General features: G+C 34.9%; 1 protein-coding gene across 1 annotated transcript; it reads right to left on the minus strand.

Annotated features, from left to right (window-relative positions):
• Positions 1-3,956: 3,956 nt before the first annotated feature.
• LOC120629352 (glutaminyl-peptide cyclotransferase-like) lies at positions 3,957-19,739 on the minus strand. Its single transcript, XM_039898276.1, has 5 exons — positions 19,554-19,739; positions 16,599-16,929; positions 13,332-13,564; positions 10,803-11,028; positions 3,957-7,770 (listed from the first exon to the last, which is right to left on the minus strand). The coding sequence occupies exons 1-5, from the start codon at positions 19,641-19,643 to the stop codon at positions 7,619-7,621; spliced, it is 1,032 nt and encodes a 343-aa protein (XP_039754210.1). The 5' UTR covers positions 19,644-19,739; the 3' UTR covers positions 3,957-7,618.
• Positions 19,740-20,760: the final 1,021 nt, after the last annotated feature.

Consider the following 20,760-nt stretch of genomic DNA (forward strand, 5'->3'; position numbering starts at 1 on the left):
TTTTTATTTAAAAAAGAATATAACAACGAATGCTTCCAATTTAGTGTTATTTGTACTCTTTGATACTTACCAGTTACGCGTGTATATTTATTTTTGTATTTTTCTATTGTATAGTTTTATATTATATAGATGTATCAAGTTGTAATCTCTTCCAAAATTGTATAGTGCGGTACGCTATGTTTTGGGAGTTGAAGCTCTCAGATCTTCTATGCTGTAAATAAATGTTGTCCGTTTGTATATAGACTTTGCTTTGAAATAAAATATACAAACATATTTAGCCAAGTTGACAATCTATATTATGGAATTTGTTCTTGTGGAGTTTCTTGCCGGCTTCTTCTCGGTAGAATCTGCCTTCCGAACCGGTGGTAGAGTCACTACACACGGACAGACTTGACGTTTCAAAAGTGCTTGTATTAGGCCTACTTGAAATAAATGAATTTTGAATTTATTATTCATTATTAGGAGAAGAAGGAAAATTCTAATTGTGTCAGTCATACATATATATCGTATTTGTTACGTCAATATATTGAAAGTAAGTATAAATATCGATAAGATATAACAAACAGAAAACATCGATGTATCGATACTCTGATTTTTTTTTGCATCCCTATTATTCCAAAACGTTTATGATAGTCAACTTGGCCAAAACCTGCAGTGCCTTTTGTATAAGATTTTCGTATTCTCAATCGTCGATTCGTTTCCGAATATGGGATACTAAGACAAGGTGAAGTAAAGGTTTAAAGATATAAATCAAAAATATATTCCTGACAGTTGCTAATGTCACTTATAATGTTGCCACATTTATTTTAATATGATGTTATTGATGTTCCAGCTATGTAGTAGTAACTCTCTTGCAAAAAGCTAATAGGAACACAACTAATATAAATAATAACAATTCGATATATGAATTATAGTAAGTTCATAAAACTTACATGATACTGAGATGATGGCGTTAAATATTTGTAAGCCTAAAACTAAAGATATGAAGGTTCCAAACGCGCCCTGACAAGAACTCTAAAACCTTAGCGGTTTTTAGAGCATGTCTTCCACGCCAACCCGCATCGTAGCGGGTTGGTGGTCTTTTAATTGCAGGCGCACAGATCTTACACTAAGTGTGACATTAAAGATTTTAAACTATGATATTCGTGGTTAATCAACCTTTCTTAAATACAGTTCAACGGATACATACCACGATAATATTTTTGGATTTGTCGATATTTCGACCCAGTTGCATGGATTGTGGTCAAGACGGTCACTTGAGTCCCTTCGTGACCATGATCCATGACAAATCCAAAAATACTATCGTAGTATGTACCCGTTGAACTATATTTAAGAAGTGTGACATTACTCGAGCAGAGTTTTTTCAACTATTCTAGCAATCGCCAACTCTCAACTGCATTTCCAATGTTTGACTTAATTTTATTGTTAAATGTAAATTACCACCGGATTTGTGTAACCGAAAAGACACGTTTTATAGGAGATTGTTTATGTAAATATTTCAACAGATAAGTGTGCTGTTAAATTTATTGGTTACCATGAGTCGGTGGTAATTCAGTAAATCTTATACTAGCATATGTGTAAGCACAAGAGATTTAGTGAAAGTATGTAAATAAAAACTCTATAAAAAAAAAGAATTTTATTTTATTCGAATTACCCGGTTATTTCCTACGTTTGGGCTTTACAAAACAAATACAACGTTGACGGCCGATTGGCGCAGTGGGCAGCGACCCGACTTTCTTAGTCCATCCGTGGGTTCGATTCCCACAACTGGAATAATGTTTGTGTGATGAACATGAACATTTTTCAGTGTTTGGGTGTTTATATGTATATTATAACTAGCTGTTGCCCGCGACTTCGTCTGCGTTTGTTTTTTGATGTGGCATTAAATTGCTGCTGTCCGCTGAGGAGTTCTGTCGTCTATCTCCAACCACAGTTTGGGCACACAATTAAACACATATACCTGTATAGTACAAAAATAATTATTTAAATCGGTTCTAATTTGTCGGAGTTATGATGTTAAATCGTCAAACACTCATCCCCTCTCCCAAAGGAACCGAGCTTAATGACGGGATAAAAAGTATCCTATATTACTTCTAACACTTCCAAGAATCTATATATATCATATTTACATTCTCCGTGGAAAAATACATGGTCATACCAATTTTTATGACAATCGGTTGAACGGGGCGGAAGTCGATACTTGACAGCGCCGCCTGGTGGGGAGTTACATCAATGGGCATAGCATATAAACCTTCTCCGTGAAAAAATACATAAGCATACCAATTTTCATAATGATCGGTCAAATAGTTTCTGAGTTTATCGATGACATATATACAAACATCCTCTTTTATATATATAGATTATTTATGTATATTTTTCATTAAAATATTCATCATTCATCTTAGTACCTATAACACAAGGTACACTTAGTTTGGGGCTAGATAGCGAAGTATGTATTGTCATAGTATATTTATTTATTAAAAGTGAAACAAGGGAGCGAGCGAACTAATGAACTTTTAACAAAAGGTTTTTTTAACATTGTGATAAAACAAAAACTAGCTTTTCATACTTCAGTGTTGCTTCAATTCTTACTGTACTTACGGTGTGCTTATTTAGTAAGTTCACACCACCAATAAGTGACATCGCTGTCCTAATTTTTTTTTATTAGTATCGTCATCTAGTAGGAGTCGTTGCAGTTTCGATCTACTTTTCAAACTTCAAAGGTCCATATTACAATGAGACACGTTTATGTAGATGACGCTACAGTCGCTATAAGACTGATGTGAAAGGCATATACTAATTTCGGCATCGACGGTAGGAGAGCCGCAGCTTGATTGGAGAAAGCGCTCAGGCCGCGATTGCCAGAGTCGCAGGTTCGAATCCTGTCGGTTCCGAAAATTTTTATATGCATTTTAAATTTATAAAATCTGTCTTAGTTTGCTTTTAAAACTATAAGTTTATTATTAATTTGAATAGTAGTAGTAGAGATTCTAGTAACAGAGCTCGGCCTGGGGAAGTACTTCAGTCATTGCTGTATTTCAGTTTGAAGGGCGTGGTTGCCGGTGTAATTACATAGAGTGCCTGTAATTACACCGGCAACCACGACTTGACACCTACGCCTCAGGTTGGTAGACAAAGAGTGATCTATATGTCGTGTTCCCTGTATTCCCTGCGAATTATAAGTGGGTCATCTGATCCGTCAACTAGTACAGTTATAAAATCTATTTTATAATAAATACACTTGTAGCTGATTAATAATAAAAGTGAGACATAAAATAATTAAGCATTGTAATCACTACCGAAGCTTAAACGCTGACACTGCCGAAATCCTATTTCTGGGCAATTTAGGAGTTTATAATTTCTGAATTATCCGTAAGTCTGCTTTGGCTAGTTACCGACAAAGGTCTGCAGCCAAGCGATATAGCGTTCCGGTACGATGCCACGCAGAAACCGTTCAAAAGTATGGGTTAACTGCCATACACCTAACAGGGTAGCCAACTACCATCTACGACTGTATTTCTTCTTCTCGTTTCGGTAAGATTCAGTCACAGAAAAACTTTTAGAAATTAAAATAATAAAACTGTATTGCAACATTAATATATATTTCATTCTATTATAAGATTATTTATTTAGGCTATTATGATATAGTTTCAGTATACAGGAATGTATAGTATGCTATACTACTAATAATACATGCTTAAATGTATACCTAGCCCAAAAGACTACCCTAAAAGTTTAAAAACATATGCGAGTTAAAAGGAATGTCTAAAGACTTGTAAATGCCAAATTAAAAAAACATCCAAAAATTAAAACAACATAAATTAGGCGAGACATTTGACATAGAAATATGTAAACTACCTTATAATATAGAAAGTTGAACATTTTTACATAAAACATAACAAAAAGGTTTGTGATTTATTGGACTAAGGTATTATTTTCACACAAAAATAAAACACCGTGTATAATCTGAAGAATTTTGAACAAATATGCAAGTTTTTTTTAAGAAAAAAATAAACAATACCAGATTAATTAAATTTTAGAATTACCAAAACCGACAGAGTAAACAATAAACTTTCTGCTTATCACAATAATAGACAACCTTAAAGTTAAAATTATCTAATGATATTAAGTACTTAAAAACTTAATGCTAGAAGCGTATTTTAAAATAATAAAATCGCCCTGTAATCGCTACAATATATATTTAAAACGAAGCTAAACTTATAATCAGGGTTCGATCATAATATATTATGATAAATCAAATTCAACATTGGAGGAGAAGATTTATCGAGTCTACCGGTGATCCTAGAGCGGGCAGTTACCTTGGTCAACGAATTCGTTTGGCCATCCAAAGGGGCAATGCTGCCAGCATCTTAGGAACTGCGCCTCGCTGCGGTGGTTTCGAGGACGTTTTAGATTTTATTTAGTTTTAAATTGTTTATTTTAGGTTATATTTATAAAACATTGGAAGAGAAACTAGTACATATTAGTATTTTTATATAAACACCACACGAATGGTTTTACGTTCGCTCAGTAATACATGCTAAAAGGTAATTATAATAAAAAGTTTTTTTGTAGTAATAAGTAAAGTATATATACTTTACTTATTACTACAAATATAAAACATTGGAGGTTATATTTATAAAACATTGGAGGAGAAACTAGTACATATTAGTATTTTTATATAAACACCACACGAATGGTTTTACGTTCGCTCAGTAATACATGCTAAAAGGTAATTATAATAAAAACTTTTTATTATAATTACCTTTTTATTTCCAGCCACACCTTCGACAGTTTAACGAATGTAAGATTTAACTACGTTTGAGCGTTACTGAACTTTAATTAACCTCCCGAATAATCGATTTCCAATTCTTTCTACACTTTTTATTTAAAATTCATATATATCCCACAATTATTTTTATTATTTACTATTTCATTTATTATTTATTCGAAGAAAATATCAGAATTTTTGATATTTGTTAAACCTATGCGATTTTTATGAACCCTGCTTATAAACTTATTAAAGTATCAAATGATGATTTAAAAATAATATACAACGTGTTAATGAGAACCGAAAAACTAATTGTTTTTGAGTAAACCACTGCCAAAATTTTTAGTGAAAGAAACCAGATCACCCTAACGTCACATGCAAAATTAAAATCATGTTACTCCCGTCACTTTATTAGGTACGCGTCGCATAGCGTAGGTACTATGCGCGTGTCGGTCTTTTATCTTCAATTGGGTTGTCAAAACCAACCACTGCTTTACCATTACTAATATGTGTAATATTACATTAATTATGTGTAATATTTTTGGTAAAGCAAGAAATTATTTTGTACTTTATTTACTTATTATATATATTTTTTGTAGTGAACTCTACACTGTCTTAGTGTGAATAATCGCTTTCAAACATTGCATAGGTACGTAAGTAAACTTTAAATAATTAATAATCTATAAGAAATAAAATAAAATCTCTCGATGAGTGCAATAAATTGGTGATGTTGAAGCTGTTTTCGTTTTAATATAAAATCTAACAATCTACATAAAAATACGTTTTAAGATTAATGCAAAAAAGCTTATTTTATAATAACGCACATATCACATTAAATATTGAGTATACACAAAACATTTTACAAAGAGCGCATTTTGATTCTTCGATACACCGCACGCGAGACTTCCCCAGATAGGTACATAACATGCGGGTTTTCCCCGCAGACGCACGCCCCAATTCACCAGTTAATATCAAAGGCAATCATATCTCCCGGATCTCAAACGCGTTCTCTATCCACAAAAACTAGAAATATGTTTCGGAGGGTAGTTTCAAGAAATACTTGATATAGTTCTCTATAACCTTTTTACCAACCTGCGTACCATCGTTAGGATCTGTATGGCTAAGATGCCACAATATAATTATATCTACCAATTTCCCCGTTTTATCTCATGGAAATAGGACGTACGAATAGGACGAATATAATCTCTTGGCGCGCATTTTAGGCCTACTGGAATGTTTTTTCGTCTTCCATTTCACCTCGCCTCATCACCTATTACATGAGCTGTACTGTAATACTGTTTGGCAGAGTTAGTAGTTACCACTCTACTGACAATAACGTGCCGCAAAGCGATTTAGCGTTTAGGTACGATGCCACGTAGAAAACTATTAGGGGTATATGTCTAACATAACTGACAAACCCCTAACAGGTTGCAGTCAAGGGCTAACTTCAGTCGAATAAAAAAAAAGTTACAAATCAAGAGTGAATTTCAAGCAACTTAGGCTGCATTCATTACTTATGGATGTGATTGCGTTCAAGTTATAAATTTAAAAAATGCGCTCGTAGGTACATGTGATTCGTAAAATTTCCAAAAGTCCAAATAACTGATCTCTATTTAATACCACTTGCTGGACTTGCTGTACATAAATGACAGCTGTAATTTTGCTTGGCGGCAGAAATAAGCATAACGTGTGATTCGTCTAGAAATACAATTGACAGAGCTAAAATTTAAAACAAAACCAGTGACAACAATGTAACAATATAACCAGTGATAAAAATAGAGATCAGGGCCAAGAATGTCTACCTAAGCTACCTTTAATTATTAGATCGCGTAAAAGTCAACTGCGATTTATATAGAATCGCAGGAGCGCCAGTTAGGATAATAGGAAAACGTTCTGTCACAAGATGTCGCTCTTTCATTACTATATATCATACTTTTGAAAAAAAAGGCGGGAGGCTTTCTGCATGGCGGACGCGGTTTTTTTCATTAACGACACTTGCACTTGAAATGCAAAACTTACTAAATTCGCATAAAAGACACTTGCAACTTGCATGCAAAACGTACTGAACTCGCATAAACGACACTTGCAACTGACACACAAAAAGAACTAAACTTGTGGTGTTGGTGTCATTCTCATAGAGCTTGGCTGTTTGTATGGGTGAGTTCTTTTAAAATATTTAAAATTCATTAATTTCAAGTAGGCCTAGTTTATAAGCACTTTTGAAACGTCAAGTCAGTCTGTTTGTAGTGGCTATACCACCGGTTCGGAAGGCAGATTCCACTGAGAAGAGCCGGCAAGAAACTCAGCAGATTGCTCTTTTCCAACATCATTTTATAGTTTAACAATCTTTAGATTTTTTTTGTTTTGCGAGTTGCTTGTCTGCAGGCTAGCTGTGAGAGTGGCGCTGGTACTGCGGTATGTACATTATAAACGACACCAGTCCTTTACGCTTTGGTAAGTTTGAGGAGGTATTTTGGCGTCCGCATTGTGCGAAGTTTCCCGCCCTTTTTGTCAGTCAATTTCTCCTGATTTTTCATATCTTAAGTTTCCCTAACATTTATTAATATATATACACCTGACTTTGGCTAATTAGTACAAAGCCGGAAGAGAAATAAAAATTAATTTGCAGGGTTTCGAAGGAGCGTCATCTAGTTTCAATACTTGGAAAACGTTCTTTCACTAGATGGCGCTCTTTCGATACCATATAAATCGTACTTAAAACTTTCAGGCAATCGAATAGGAAAACGTAGGTAGAAAATGTCACACTTGGCACTCGGTAGTCTAAATGGTCGAAAACTTGAATAGTCCATTGCGTTATACGACGGCTATCCCGTAAAACCAGCGCCGCTAGGGGGTTATGTGTAGGTATTCAGCCACGAACACGCGGAAGATTTTGTTGAGATTATCGATGGTGTTGAAGTCCAGGGCGGACATGTCGTCGCGCGCGGTGTGCCAAACCTTTGGGAAGGGGTTTGGTATGATGTGGAGAATGTCGACATCTGAAATGGATAAGAAAATGATAAAAATTTCGCTAATTTAAAGTAAGTCGAGAGGTATGGCGTAAAGGGACATGGCGGCATAAGAGCGTTATGCCTTTTGCCGTGACGGCATACACGGGTTGATTTTACAGCGGCTGTACCCCAGAAGTTTATCATTAAAAACATTAGAAATATACTACTAAATGAAACAATCAAACTTCTTGGTATTTTGCAGATTATATCGAATTTAATTACAGAATGGGTATGTGTGTGATATATAATTTTAGTTTTTTGTATAGTATATAATAATAAAGTGTGGGTCTTAGAAGAATATTATTACTATTATTTAATATGATTTTGTACTTGTAACGTATGGTCTATTCCCGCTAGTGTCTATAAGATAGGTACTGCTAGCTTGAAGTGTGACAAGTCACTGTATAACTGTTCCACACGTTTATGAATAAGGCCCAGCACAGACAAATAAATATGTTTTTTTAATTCGATTCAAAAGAAAAGAACTTGTTACCCCGTAGTCTTAAATCAAATTCTAAACATCTAGTGTTCCGAGAAGCAAACAGGAATATAAATAAATAATAAATATACTACGACAGTACACAAATCGCCACCTATCCCCAAAAGCAAGCCATGAAAGATGATTTTTTTTTATATATGTATATAAATACTTATAATATACAGATAAACACCCAGACACTGAAAAACATTAATGTTCATCGCAAAAATATTTTCCAGCTGTGGGAATCGAACTCACAGCCATAGGCTCAGAAAGTAGGGCGTTGCCCACTGAGACAATCGGCCGCCAAAATCGGTAAGTAGATATATTTACTTACGTACCTATGTAATCAAAATTAGTCAGTTAATATGAAAAAAAAATTAAAACGTGATAAGCGCCTAATAGAAATATCTGATTAAAATCAGCTCCGTATTCTAAACAGGAAAAACTAACAAACATACGTCAGTGGTTGCATTTGTTACGATTTTCCGGAAAAAAATATGTTATAAATAAATAAGTAAAAATATACTACGACAATAGACACATCGGCATCTAGCCTCAAAGTAAGAGTTGCTTGTGTTATGTGTACTAAGATGACTGATGAATATTTTTAATGAATAATATACAGAAATACTTATAACATGTATATTTATATATATATAATATAAACACCCAGACACAAAAACATTTATGTTCATCGCACGAACATTTTCCAGCTGTAGGACCCACGGCCTTGGGCTCAGAAAGCAGGGTCGCGCCAATCGGCCGTTAGACAATTTAATGTCGGTTTCTTGCATTATGTGCAAATACGTTTGATGCTAGTCGAATAAACATCCATAACTTAACGTGACCAAATGAAATACTTCATCATTCATCGTCATCAACCCACTGGCCACCCACCATCTGGCGACGTGCGTATTCGTGAACTTCATACGCCTTTGAGAACGTTGAGAACTCTCAGGCATGCAGGTTTCCTCACGATGTTTCCCTTCATCGTAAAAGCAAATGATGTTTTAATTGCTCTTATTTGACGACCTCATTGGCGCAGATGTGAGCGCTGTGCTGTTTTAAGTTGGAAAAGCCGGGTTCGATATCAGGCAGAGGAGATTTGGGAATTTATTGGTTCCGAATGTTCTCTGGTCTGGTCTGGTGAGAGGCTTCGGCCGTGGCTAGTTACCACCTTACAGACAAAGGCGTGTCGCTAAGCGATTTAGTGTTCCGGTACGATGTCGCGTAATGGGTATGACTGCATAATCACCATCTTAGACTGCATCATCACTTCCCACTGGTGGGATTGCAGTCAAAACTCTAACAAGTTCGGGATACGCATCGGGAATTGAACTTGGTCCCTCCGAAAGATAGCCACTGCTATCACGCTTACCTAAATGAAATATTATTCAAAATTTAACATTTATCATGTAGGAGTATGTAAATCTTTTAGTTACGGCCTATTTGTATGACGTAATAAGCGATAATCAGTGTTTTCACTTTGACGTCAAACCTAGGCAGTAGTCATAACTCATTAGATCCAAAACATTTGGGATTAAACTAGTGGGCGGAGTGAAATATTTAACGCGATAGATAAACATCGATAAAATCTGAAAGGGGCTTAGTGGATATCTGAAATCTCTTCACGATAAAGCCTCGGCGATAACGATGTCAATCATTCAATGCAACTTAGTAATTTCACTTGTAAAATTAGAATACTTTTTGAATTTGAATTAGATTTTTTTCCAATGGAATCAAAAGTTGGTAGCATTTTTGTAACACAGGCTTTATTTAGTTAGTCACAAATGAGATTTTCATAACAAGTGAAACGTAAGTTCGATTGAAACTAGATTATGTATTGTACCGAACGAAAGATCATAAGTTTTTGTCAGGCACGATGAAGTGACCCCAAATGTGATTTTCAAACCGATTGCAGCAAAAGTTAGATTCTATTAGTAAATCATCGTACCAAATGAAATTTAGTCCGCATGTGTAACAAAGGACGAAGTGAGCCCCAAATGAGATAATTGTCTCAAATGAAACAAAAGCTAGTTTCGAATGAGATTATCGTACCGAATGTAACAATAATTAGTTTCAAACGAAGAATTATACCGAATGTAATTTCGTCCGCATGTGTAACACAGGATGCAGTTAGACACAAATGCGATTATTGTACCGAATTAAATAGACTCAAACAAGATTATTATATCGTACGCAAATATTACGCGGACTTCGTAAAGTTAAGACTTATGCAAATCGGATACCTACGTGATTTTTTCCTAATACGAAAATCTACAGTTGCATGCGTATGCGTATATGTAACACAGGATGCAGTTAGTCTCTAATGAAATTATTGTGTCAAATGAGACCAAATTACTCTTAAATGAGATTATCGCACTGAATAGAACAAAAATAACGCGCGAATCTGTAACACAGCAGCAATTTAAGAAAGAAGAAATATAGTAGAAAGGCTTTTTTTGGCGCGTTTTGAAAAGACAGATTAAAATACAGGTAAGAAAAATATATACTTTTAAGTTAAAAAAAATCCCCTTACCTCTTCTCATGAACGGCAAATGGTCGTCTTCGATAACGGCATTGGAACTTTCTAGTCTGAAGTACGTCTGTTCCGCTCTGCCCTGCGAGTATCCGGAGAGTTGGCCCAACTCTGCGAGCCTCTGTTCTGCGGACGCCAAGCGGACGTACCAGTTCTCAGTGGACTTGAAGTAGCTGTAGAACACTGGGTCTGGCGTGCCGAGCAGGTCGAGTAGAACTAGCACGTCCTGAGAATCATGAAGGGGATATTTCTTTTTGAAGTTATACTTCTTTTGGCGCGTTAGGGAAAAGTGATGAGAGTAAATTTTTCCGAACACACTGTCACAAAAAAACCGACACCCTGAAGTTAGCTTTAGTGAACATATTAGTTTATCAAAAAAAAACCGTTTGACAGTTAACTATCAAATTTCGAAGTCTGCGGGCTCATTCCGGTGATTGAATTGATTCAATTGTACAAAAAGCACACATTTTAAAGATGAGTGAAACATGGTTGTCCGATAATGAGATAACTAGATAACTCTTTTCTATAGCTAGTGTCGTTTTTCTGCAAACTTAGAAAAAGGCGAAAGATTTGTTTCTTGTTACGCGTTGTAAGTGTAACTACTAACGCGTCTACATAAGTACATAAACGTTTTTATTTAGAGATGCGCCGAATATCGGCATCTTTTCCACTATTTGTATTCTGCCAAATTTAACCTTTTTTTTATTTCTATCTTAATCGTGCGTTGTTTGCGTGGAAAAAAGTCACAGCACCGGGTGTGAGCGGGTAGCGGGTCATGAGGTACGGCTCGCTCGTCATATAGGCTATAGTTAGGTAAATCTCTCCAATCGGTTTCTACGAATTATAATTAAGTTGTTTCTAATGATTATCGCACCAAAAGTGCCTAGTTTGAAGTTTCATTTAAAAAAGATTGTAACATCATTAAAAAGTAATTTCAGGTACCGCAATCAAGCTGTACGGTCCCATATCAGTTATTGTGGTAACTGATTGATATTAATTTGTAATTATTTCTTTATTAGCAAACTACAAATATTTAAGTTCAAAACGTGAATCGTAATTACTTATCATTTACAAAACGAAGGCAATACGCAAGACGCAACATGGTTAGTAGATACGACATAATATGTGGAAATAAGATTAAACAATGCATAAGTTTAAACATGTGTTAAAAAACATCTATTACAGCTAGGTACTATACAATTTAAAAAACTGTCGTATGATGTACGAAAGTATGTACCTACTATATCCATTTTTTTTGCAGAAATAAATGATATAAATACCTAATTAAAAAAAAAAACAAAATCCCACGAAATGGCTCGCCGGGTGTTATGGAGCGCTATTGACGTCATAGCCAAATTCGAGCTATATGCCTTATTAAGTCCAAGTTCCATAGCTGAAGATTAATGTTTTTGATATTGATAACACAAAACTGAGCAACTGATAGTTTAAAATCACAAAATACTTTATACATGCGAATTACAAGTTTATGTTTAGTATGTGACGTGACGTCATACTCATACGGCGTTCCACCTACCATGGCGGATAGATAGATATTGCAGTTTGATTCATTGCAAATAAAACCAATCTTAGAATAAAAATATTAATAAAAATACATTTTTCATAATACATTGATCATATATCATTAGATAAATACAATTGCAATTGTAAATTTGTAATGTTGTAAAAGAGCAAATGCTGAGTTTTCTTGCTTCTTCGTCTTCGGAACCGGTTGTAACACAGAGCCGTGACGTTTCAATAAACGTTTACGCGTATAAAAATAATGTGCAAAAACAAAATGAAAATGTTTACGAACGAATTTCCGTGTCGGAAGAACCATTTACAGTATAAGAACCACGTTTGTACAAGTTTCTTCAATTACGCCCCACCCTCCCCCCTCCCCGGCACCCCAACACGCTAGTGATTAAGGCGTCCTCTTACACTCTCGGCCCCAACGCCGATCTTATCAAGAGACGCCCCAAGCACGTCCTTTACGACCCGCAACCTTAGTATAAGATTTGTGCGATCCTAATCGAAGGATCTTTTCGACTATCGATTCTCTGTAGCATCACAGTAGAATGCAATTTATCTACCATAAAAATAAAAGAATTACTGGGATTCTAAAAAGACAAAACATTGGGTCCATTTTGCTTTTATGTTAGTATTTCGATATATAATAAAAACGTCTCCACGATTGTGGGCGTACAAATCTTATACTAGACGTACATGACTAAATATAATGCATCCCAAGACATACAGTTATAATCTCTATACCTATCAAACTCTCTCTCTCTACGCCCACGAAGTCCCAAATTTGTGATGTCATCTGCACGTGGGTCTTATCCAAGGTCACAGGACGTAAGTAACAAACCCGCACTGTCCAAAAGTCACCCAAATCGAGAGCCGAGCCTAAGAGGTGGCGCTTGGTTTACGTCCCCAAGTTCCTCCTGATCTCGTAGATACCGGGGACTTAGCTCCTAGCTAGTTTCGCAGCACGCAGTACCAAAAAAACGCTAAATAAATATTACATACCATCCTTTGCAAATGATTCGCACCGTCCCTGTACGGTGTTCCATGCCACATCTTGGCCAAATGCCTCGCGCCGTATATAGAGTCTTTAGGCCCCCAGTGCCTGAACGCTTCTTCTCCGTCGAAGAATATGAACATGAGGCTTGGAGAAGAATTCTTTAAATGCTCCATCTGTTTCGCCATCACAGCGGCTAAGTTGATCATCATAGCACAGGGCACAGCGGAATCTGTCGCCCCTAGTAATAAAAAAACATCAGATAGGTTTAGGACAGAATAGATAATAAATAATAATGCATATTCTTAGTATCAAATGTTTCAGCAAGGCTATCACAGGCAAGACAAAAATTATGTCCCCTGACAAGTGATTAAAATGTAAAAAAAAAAGCAACCAACCAAAGCACGGCAACAGGTTAACAGAGAAGACAGCTAGCAATTACACGTGTGCTCGCTGGGAGAAGTCGTCCCCCCCCCCCCCCCGAGTAATTTTTTACACGTATATTATTTCTCTTTATATACGTGTAAAAAATTACTCGGGGGGGAAAACTTCTCCTCTCCCAGCGAGCTTGGTGCACAAGCTTTAACTTTGTGTTTGTTTGTATGCGACTCCTTTAGAATTGATTTTGACACGGTCTGATTTTCAAACTTTGTAGACATTTTGAGGACCGAAGATAATACACAAATTTGATAATATTATACCGTTTTTCAATTTGCAAAATAAGATTTTTGTTAATTTATATAAGGCAGGAATGATGATATTTTAATTTCCAACCTATAGCCGATTCTATAATAATAACTAATTTGATGGTGAATACGTAACCGATTTATTTTGCTGTAATAAAAATAATACTTAAAAAAAAATAAAAAAGCTCTTATAAATAAACTAAACTAAAAGGTAGAAATAACTTTTGTTTATACAAAGCGTGTTTTATAGTTTTTTTAAACTCAAACGCAAAATTGGAGTGTTAAAAGTTTAACGTGTGTAATCTACTAAAGAAATGTGCAGTTTTTTCTGTTTTTAAAACTGGCATGATAAAGATTGTCCTTCGCTTTATAAAGCTTTATATAATCGTTTTAAGACCATGCGCTCATTTTCTACTTGACAAAAGGGTAGTAAAAATTTTCGCAGGTCCGATTTATTTGTTTGATGTGCTGTTACTAAGGTTGTATTTCCGATACATTGTAACCTTGAGATAATTCCGCAGCATCGAGTAGTCTGCGGGATTTCCGACCCCTCCACAACTTAAAGAAGTCTCATTAGAATGGTGTCAATTGGCCAGTGGGTCGATAATTATTATTGTCCGCGTTTTCGTCTTCCTTTTTTACATAAAAAATAGCGTATGTTAGCTCTCCGTCCTTACAACCAACTCTAAGCTTTGAAATCAAGTGTTTGGTTGCTAATTTATATCATGTAGGAAGGAGAAACATACAGACAAACCCACTTTCGCATTTATATTATTAGTAAAGATTAACATTAAGAAAAATTAAAAACTAATATCTTAACTAGCACAACTTCATCATCATCATATCAACCCATTACCGGCCCACTACAGAGCACGGGTCTCCTCCCATAATGAGAAGAGGTTAGGGCCGTAGTCCACCACGCTGGCCCAGTGCGGATTGGTGGACTTTACACACCTTTGAAAAATTATAAATATTATGAAATTACTTCGAAATTCTGCATCACTAGAAACACTACACACTTGTTTACCCTTTGTCAGTCTCTAATCACTTATTGCATAACCTCCTGGGGCTCCTGGGTTAATGCTTCAAAATCACACTTGATTCATTTAGAAAGAGCACAAAGATCAGTACTCAGATTTTTAAGAAGCCTTATAGATATCCAACCGTCAAGCTATATCAGGAAAGCAGACTCCTTAATGTACGTCAGCTATATGTTTTAAAAATGGTACTTAAGAGTTCATGATTTAATAACATCCACTAAAGATTATAAAACTCTACTCAAACGTCGGGTCTTTAAGGTCCCGTTGCCAAGAATCAAGTCGAGCTTTGCTAAGCGTTTCAGTTCTCTTTCAGTATTAGTGACATTAAACATTTCTCCGTAAAACAGGCAAAAGCAAAAATTGTTTCCTGGCTTGCTACCTTAACCTATGATTCAACAGAAAAACTTTTCTTGTGTCTAGCATAATATCATAGAAAATGCAACTTTATCAATAATCAGTGTGTATTGTACGAATTGTTTGATCGACTGTAAACCGAGTGACAACATAAATTTAAGCTGTTAAATTGTTAATAGGCACCCACGAAACAGGAACACCTAGTGTGGATACCATCGGTAACATGGAATCTGTAAATGTTGTTTTTGATAATAAATATTTTTTCATTTTTTTTTTTTTTCATTATGAGGAACTCTCAGGTATGCACGATGTTTTCCTTCACCGTTGAAACAAGTGATATTTTAATTGCTTAAAACGCACACAACTAAGAAAGATCAGAGGTGCGTGCTGGAATTCGAACTTGCCGTCGTACGAGGCCTCCAATGGAATACAACGCAGAACGGATAGCAACGCCTTCCTTACTACAATCAACTGCGATCTCCAAGACGTCTGCTTAGCATGGTGATTATGGGCCTACCCTCCCGTTGGAATAGGCCTTGTGTCTATTAATGGACTGTTATAGGCTTTTGATTATGAAGCATATAAAGACCCATAGTCGGTCTCACTGCTTTTTTGGAAGGCGGTTGATAAAACTGGGTTTTTTCGTATGTGTCAGAAAACAAAAGTGCTCAATCTTTCTCCGATAACAAGGTCGCCGGTCATTGTTGATGCTAAGCTTAATGTACCATTATCAAAGAATTCACGACACCAGTTGCTGATACAGAATTCGTTTTATTTTTACATAATATCAGCGCTTAACTGCAATTTAATATTGGAAGGATCGTAGGTGATAGCCACGCGAAGGGATGTAACACTATCAGGGATGGGGGCAAGCGCGATAACTCGCCAGGAGTTTATCCCCAGGGCTTGACGATAACGGGGGATGGCGGACGTCAACCTTCAGGTGCTCGTGGACCTTGGTTTCGATTGAAGTTTTGGAGTGTGCCACCGTCCGAGAGTGAGTCCGTGCGTGACTGAGGGTCCCGGTTGTTATCACTTAATTGTGGTAATAGTCGTTACAGCCCACCACACCGCAATCGAGTAGCGTGGTGGGCTATGATAGAGACACGAGGCCCGAGCCCAGCAGTGGGACGTTAATAGGTTGCGGATGATGAAGATAGTTTTTATTTACTCCGTGCAATTGAGAATGACTTACCGACAAATACGTGCTCCCTCGTATATTTGCTGTCGTAGTGGCATGCCAACACCAAGTACCTGTCAGCATTGGGGTTCAGCTTCGCAATAATGTTTCTGAAGTTGAGCGTACCGAACACAGGCGTATGGTCGGGGAACACGTCCTCGGAGACATCCCAGCCCAGTCCCCTCATCTGATTGGCTATATAATCGCCCACTTTGTCATGGTTAGGCGTCCCGACCACTCTTGGTATCAATATTTCGTCGAGTACTGTTCTAAACTGCTGTTTGTCGGACAGTTTTGATATTGCCCTGATGTTGTTGTCACTCAACTCTTGCGCCTCGTGGAAATTCTATTAGGGATGGACCAAAGATAAAAATAAACTTGTTCAAATAAAACTTAGTGCATTACCGTTATTATTAGTATTATTATTTAATAGACTAAATATGATTGATTCATAATTCATTGCAGTCCGCTAACATATACGTAATGAATTCCGCAGTCCTCTCATATAAACGTAACGAATTTTGATGCGGTTTTCACCATCGTTCTATAATTTTTCACAGATGGTTTATAACAAAGCCTACTATTTTATTTTTTTCGTAATTTAAGTATATAAATAGTTTATTTTTGATTCATTTAGCGTTCATTTTGCTTCATTTTGAAAAATGAAAGACAGAAATGAACAAAAAGTGAACTGTCTGATCCCATATTAACGTAACACTTAAGGCGGCGACAATCGGCTTGGTTGAATTTACAGCTCGATTTATTTTCTCTTGCCTTCTAAAATTTAAATCAAACTTTTATATTGTTATAATAATATAAATGAAAGGATTTTAATTTATTATTCATCTTTTAGAAGTACATCGGGAGATAGACCATTTAAATAATAAATCTGTTCTTGAATGAATGTATTGATAAATTTTAAGTTATAATAACAGAAAATCTTAAGACTTGTAAGTTTTAAATTTGTAGATTTAATTTTTTTTTTAAATATGTTTTATGTATGAGTTGAAGTTTTTTTTGAAATGAATAGCAATTTCGGAGCCTATGCTAAACCTGTTTTTTATTTTACTGCAAGACTGATTTTGTTTTTTATTTTGCTAAAGACACTGTTTGCAGTAAAATACATTTTAATTAATTCTTAGATTTAAAACAATCCATAGAACTTTATTGACATTTATATAACTTAATTTAAGTCAAATCAATGGTTTTATTTGGTTGGAAAAAGACTTGGTCTGTTATTCCATTTACCAACTACCAACTATTGTGCATGTTACTAACCTTGGTTTACCAAGTAGTGTATAGAAAGTGTCCTGTGCTATTAAACCAAAGGTTATTGTAGCTTGTGCTACAAAAGTTAACATGAAAACTATATTGAACTTTAACCTATCACAATAAGTGATAGTTTCCAATGCTTCAATATTTGCATTGTAAATGTGAATTGACCCTGTCTGATGTTATTCTAGGAAATACGTAATTTATAGCAAAAAAATATTCGTATAGAGATAGGAAATCTATAATTACTTTATTATAATATATTATATAGGTAGGTTATAGTTTGCATCTTATAATAAGACAGATTGAGTCCTTTATTATAATTCATATCAATATTGAATCTGAAAAGTGTTTTTACGTTTGTTTGTTTGATACACTAAAACTTCCATTTGGAATTGAAAAATCTTCTTGATATTTTAAAGCCCAGTTCTTTAAGAAGTTCCTAAGGAAATTTAACATCATGTCATGATCTCATGGAGGCGAGCAAACTCGCGGGCGGGAGATGCGACCCAATGGCTCTGGGTTATTATGTAGAATAATGCATGTTTGTGTGGGAGTTATTTACTTATCAAAAGTTAAATGCAGCCAAAATGCAATACCTTGCCTAAACTGAAAGCTAATCTACCTAATATAATCTTGATGTTAAAAATATCACTTAAATGCACATAACTTTACCTATTCATTGAAAACCTCTTCTGAACAAAATTACATAGACAGCGTAAGGTTTGTAGGTACATGGCAGTTTGTATTTCTCTACTAAAGATTTAATGAATTTGAATGTTTTTTTTATTTTAAATCATCACAAGTTTTCTCACACTCAACAGCTGGCTTGCAACTCAGTAGTAATGCTGATGCTGCAACTAGTCAGAACACATGATGAATGGTGTTTTCTCAATAAATATAACTCAACGCTAACTTGTGATAATTTAATTAAACTCAACCAAACCACATTTGAGCAGTGTGTAAGAACTATAGTCTTTAACTTCTGCGAAAGGAGGTTTGCAAACAGCAACATGTAGAAAAATTAACTTCCCAGATCCTGCAACCTGTAAAACGTCTTAAACGTACATTTTGCCTCATATATTTTGGATTATTCCTTGGTTCAGGGAGTTTGAAAGGATAAAGTTGATGATGACAAGATACATCTATCACTGTGGAATATTCTAGTTTCCTTGCAATGAAAATGTCAAAAAGATGGAAAAGAAGAACTACCCTAAAAATACTTTTACTCTTTATAGCTTATCTTATTAGATAGGCTAGAATAAAAATTCCCAATTTTTGAAGAGTTTAAATCTTCGTCTTCAATCAAAAGTGAATGATTTAGGAAGGATAAAAATTAATTAGATAAATTAAAGTTTCCAATAATATAATGCAATAAAAAAACTCTAAAATAATAAATTATACTAACTCAATTTCTTGAGATTGAAAAATATTCTGTAGTCTCAAAGATAATACTAAGTAAAATAACGGGAAATTATTAATTACCTACATAAAAACCCGATATCGTAATAATAAAATATCTTTATCTTAGAAAATGAGAAAATCCCTAACTTTAAATTATAACAATCTGTATCAAATCCTTAGCTTATAATATGTTATCCTTAACTTATAATATAAACTTTATAAAATATTATATAAAACTTGACGTTTAAAATAATTAAAAAGTTTCAAAAAACTTTTATGACGGTCATAACTCACCTTTTCCTGGTAGAATTTTAAAGGTTTATCTGTGCCTACGAAAGCACAACTAAGCACAGTTATCACTAAACTTTTAAATAAATTTGCCATTTTATTAAACGGGTAATAAGAACTTTTTATTAAACATATGTTACGAACTGTTATCCTTTTTTACGAAACGACAGACGAACATCGAATGAAGATAGATGTAGGTCACTGTGTAAGGCTGACGTTTGTAATTTGACAGTGATTCAAAATGTTGCCATGTAAAAAGCTATTTTTTCCCTTATTTAACAAATTACGAATCAAACTTTACGACTTCTCAAACTTCGTGCGTTTCGATGTGTAGGATTAAATATTCATTATTCAAATCAGCTAACTTCCGCACTGACATAAAATTTAACCGAATTACAGATACACCAAAATAATACAGTATGGTTGTTTACCAGCACAAACCAAGTAACCCAAGTTTTAACCACGTTCAACAAATACACAAAACACATTTCTTGAAGACTGCAAATAAGTAAATGATATCTAGATCTTTCATTAAACCATAATAATAATAATTATTATTATTATTATTCTTAAAAATCACTCGCTTTGCTTACACTACAACTTTTTAAATAATTATCATCATCATTAATCTCTGTATAATACATTCATTTACTAATTTTTTTAAACGTACATATTTTACAGCTTCTTTGTATTCATTTACCTTGACTACCTTCAAGCCTAATTTACTCCCAAAAAAAAAATTTTCTGGTAATTTTGTTTATAGTATAGTACAGTAGCGTTTTACAGTTTCCGGTTGCATTGACACTATGCCCTGTTTTATTTTATTATATTAGTTAAGCTAAGCTAGCTTACGACTAGATAAGGGTAAATTTAATATGTGAGAACACCGGTGGGCAAAGAATAAAGATAGATTGATTATATTACTTTGTACCTAAGATATCAACTTTTTAATATTCACCTGATGTTAAAAGAAATATTTTAAAGGGTGACTTTGCGCTCGATTTTTTCGTGACATGAAATATGGTAGCACTGAATATAATTATCTAAACCCTCATGTAACATAAACAACTTCTCTGCTGCTGTGTTGAGCCTTATGGTCTTGTAAGTGGGATGTCGCATAGAAACTGACTAAAGATTGGGTTTAATGCAACTGCACAGATATAAGCATATAGCATAAGTAGGAGACAAAAAATGTATCCCCGATTATACCCAT

This window comes from Pararge aegeria, chromosome 14, assembly GCF_905163445.1.
Source record: "Pararge aegeria chromosome 14, ilParAegt1.1, whole genome shotgun sequence".
Classification (NCBI taxonomy): Eukaryota; Metazoa; Arthropoda; class Insecta; order Lepidoptera; family Nymphalidae; genus Pararge; species Pararge aegeria.

Bases quoted from the DNA above. Each gene is read 5' to 3' on its own strand.
- LOC120629352 (XM_039898276.1), bottom strand. From the start codon at position 19,643: ATGGCAAATTTATTTAAAAGTTTAGTGATAACTGTGCTTAGTTGTGCT. The intron at 11,029-13,331 runs GTATGTAATATT...CATGATTCTCAG, and splicing joins CGAATCATTTGCAAAGGATG to GACGTGCTAGTTCTACTCGA. The intron at 7,771-10,802 runs GTAAGGGGATTT...TATCCATTTCAG, and splicing joins TTTGCCGTTCATGAGAAGAG to ATGTCGACATTCTCCACATC.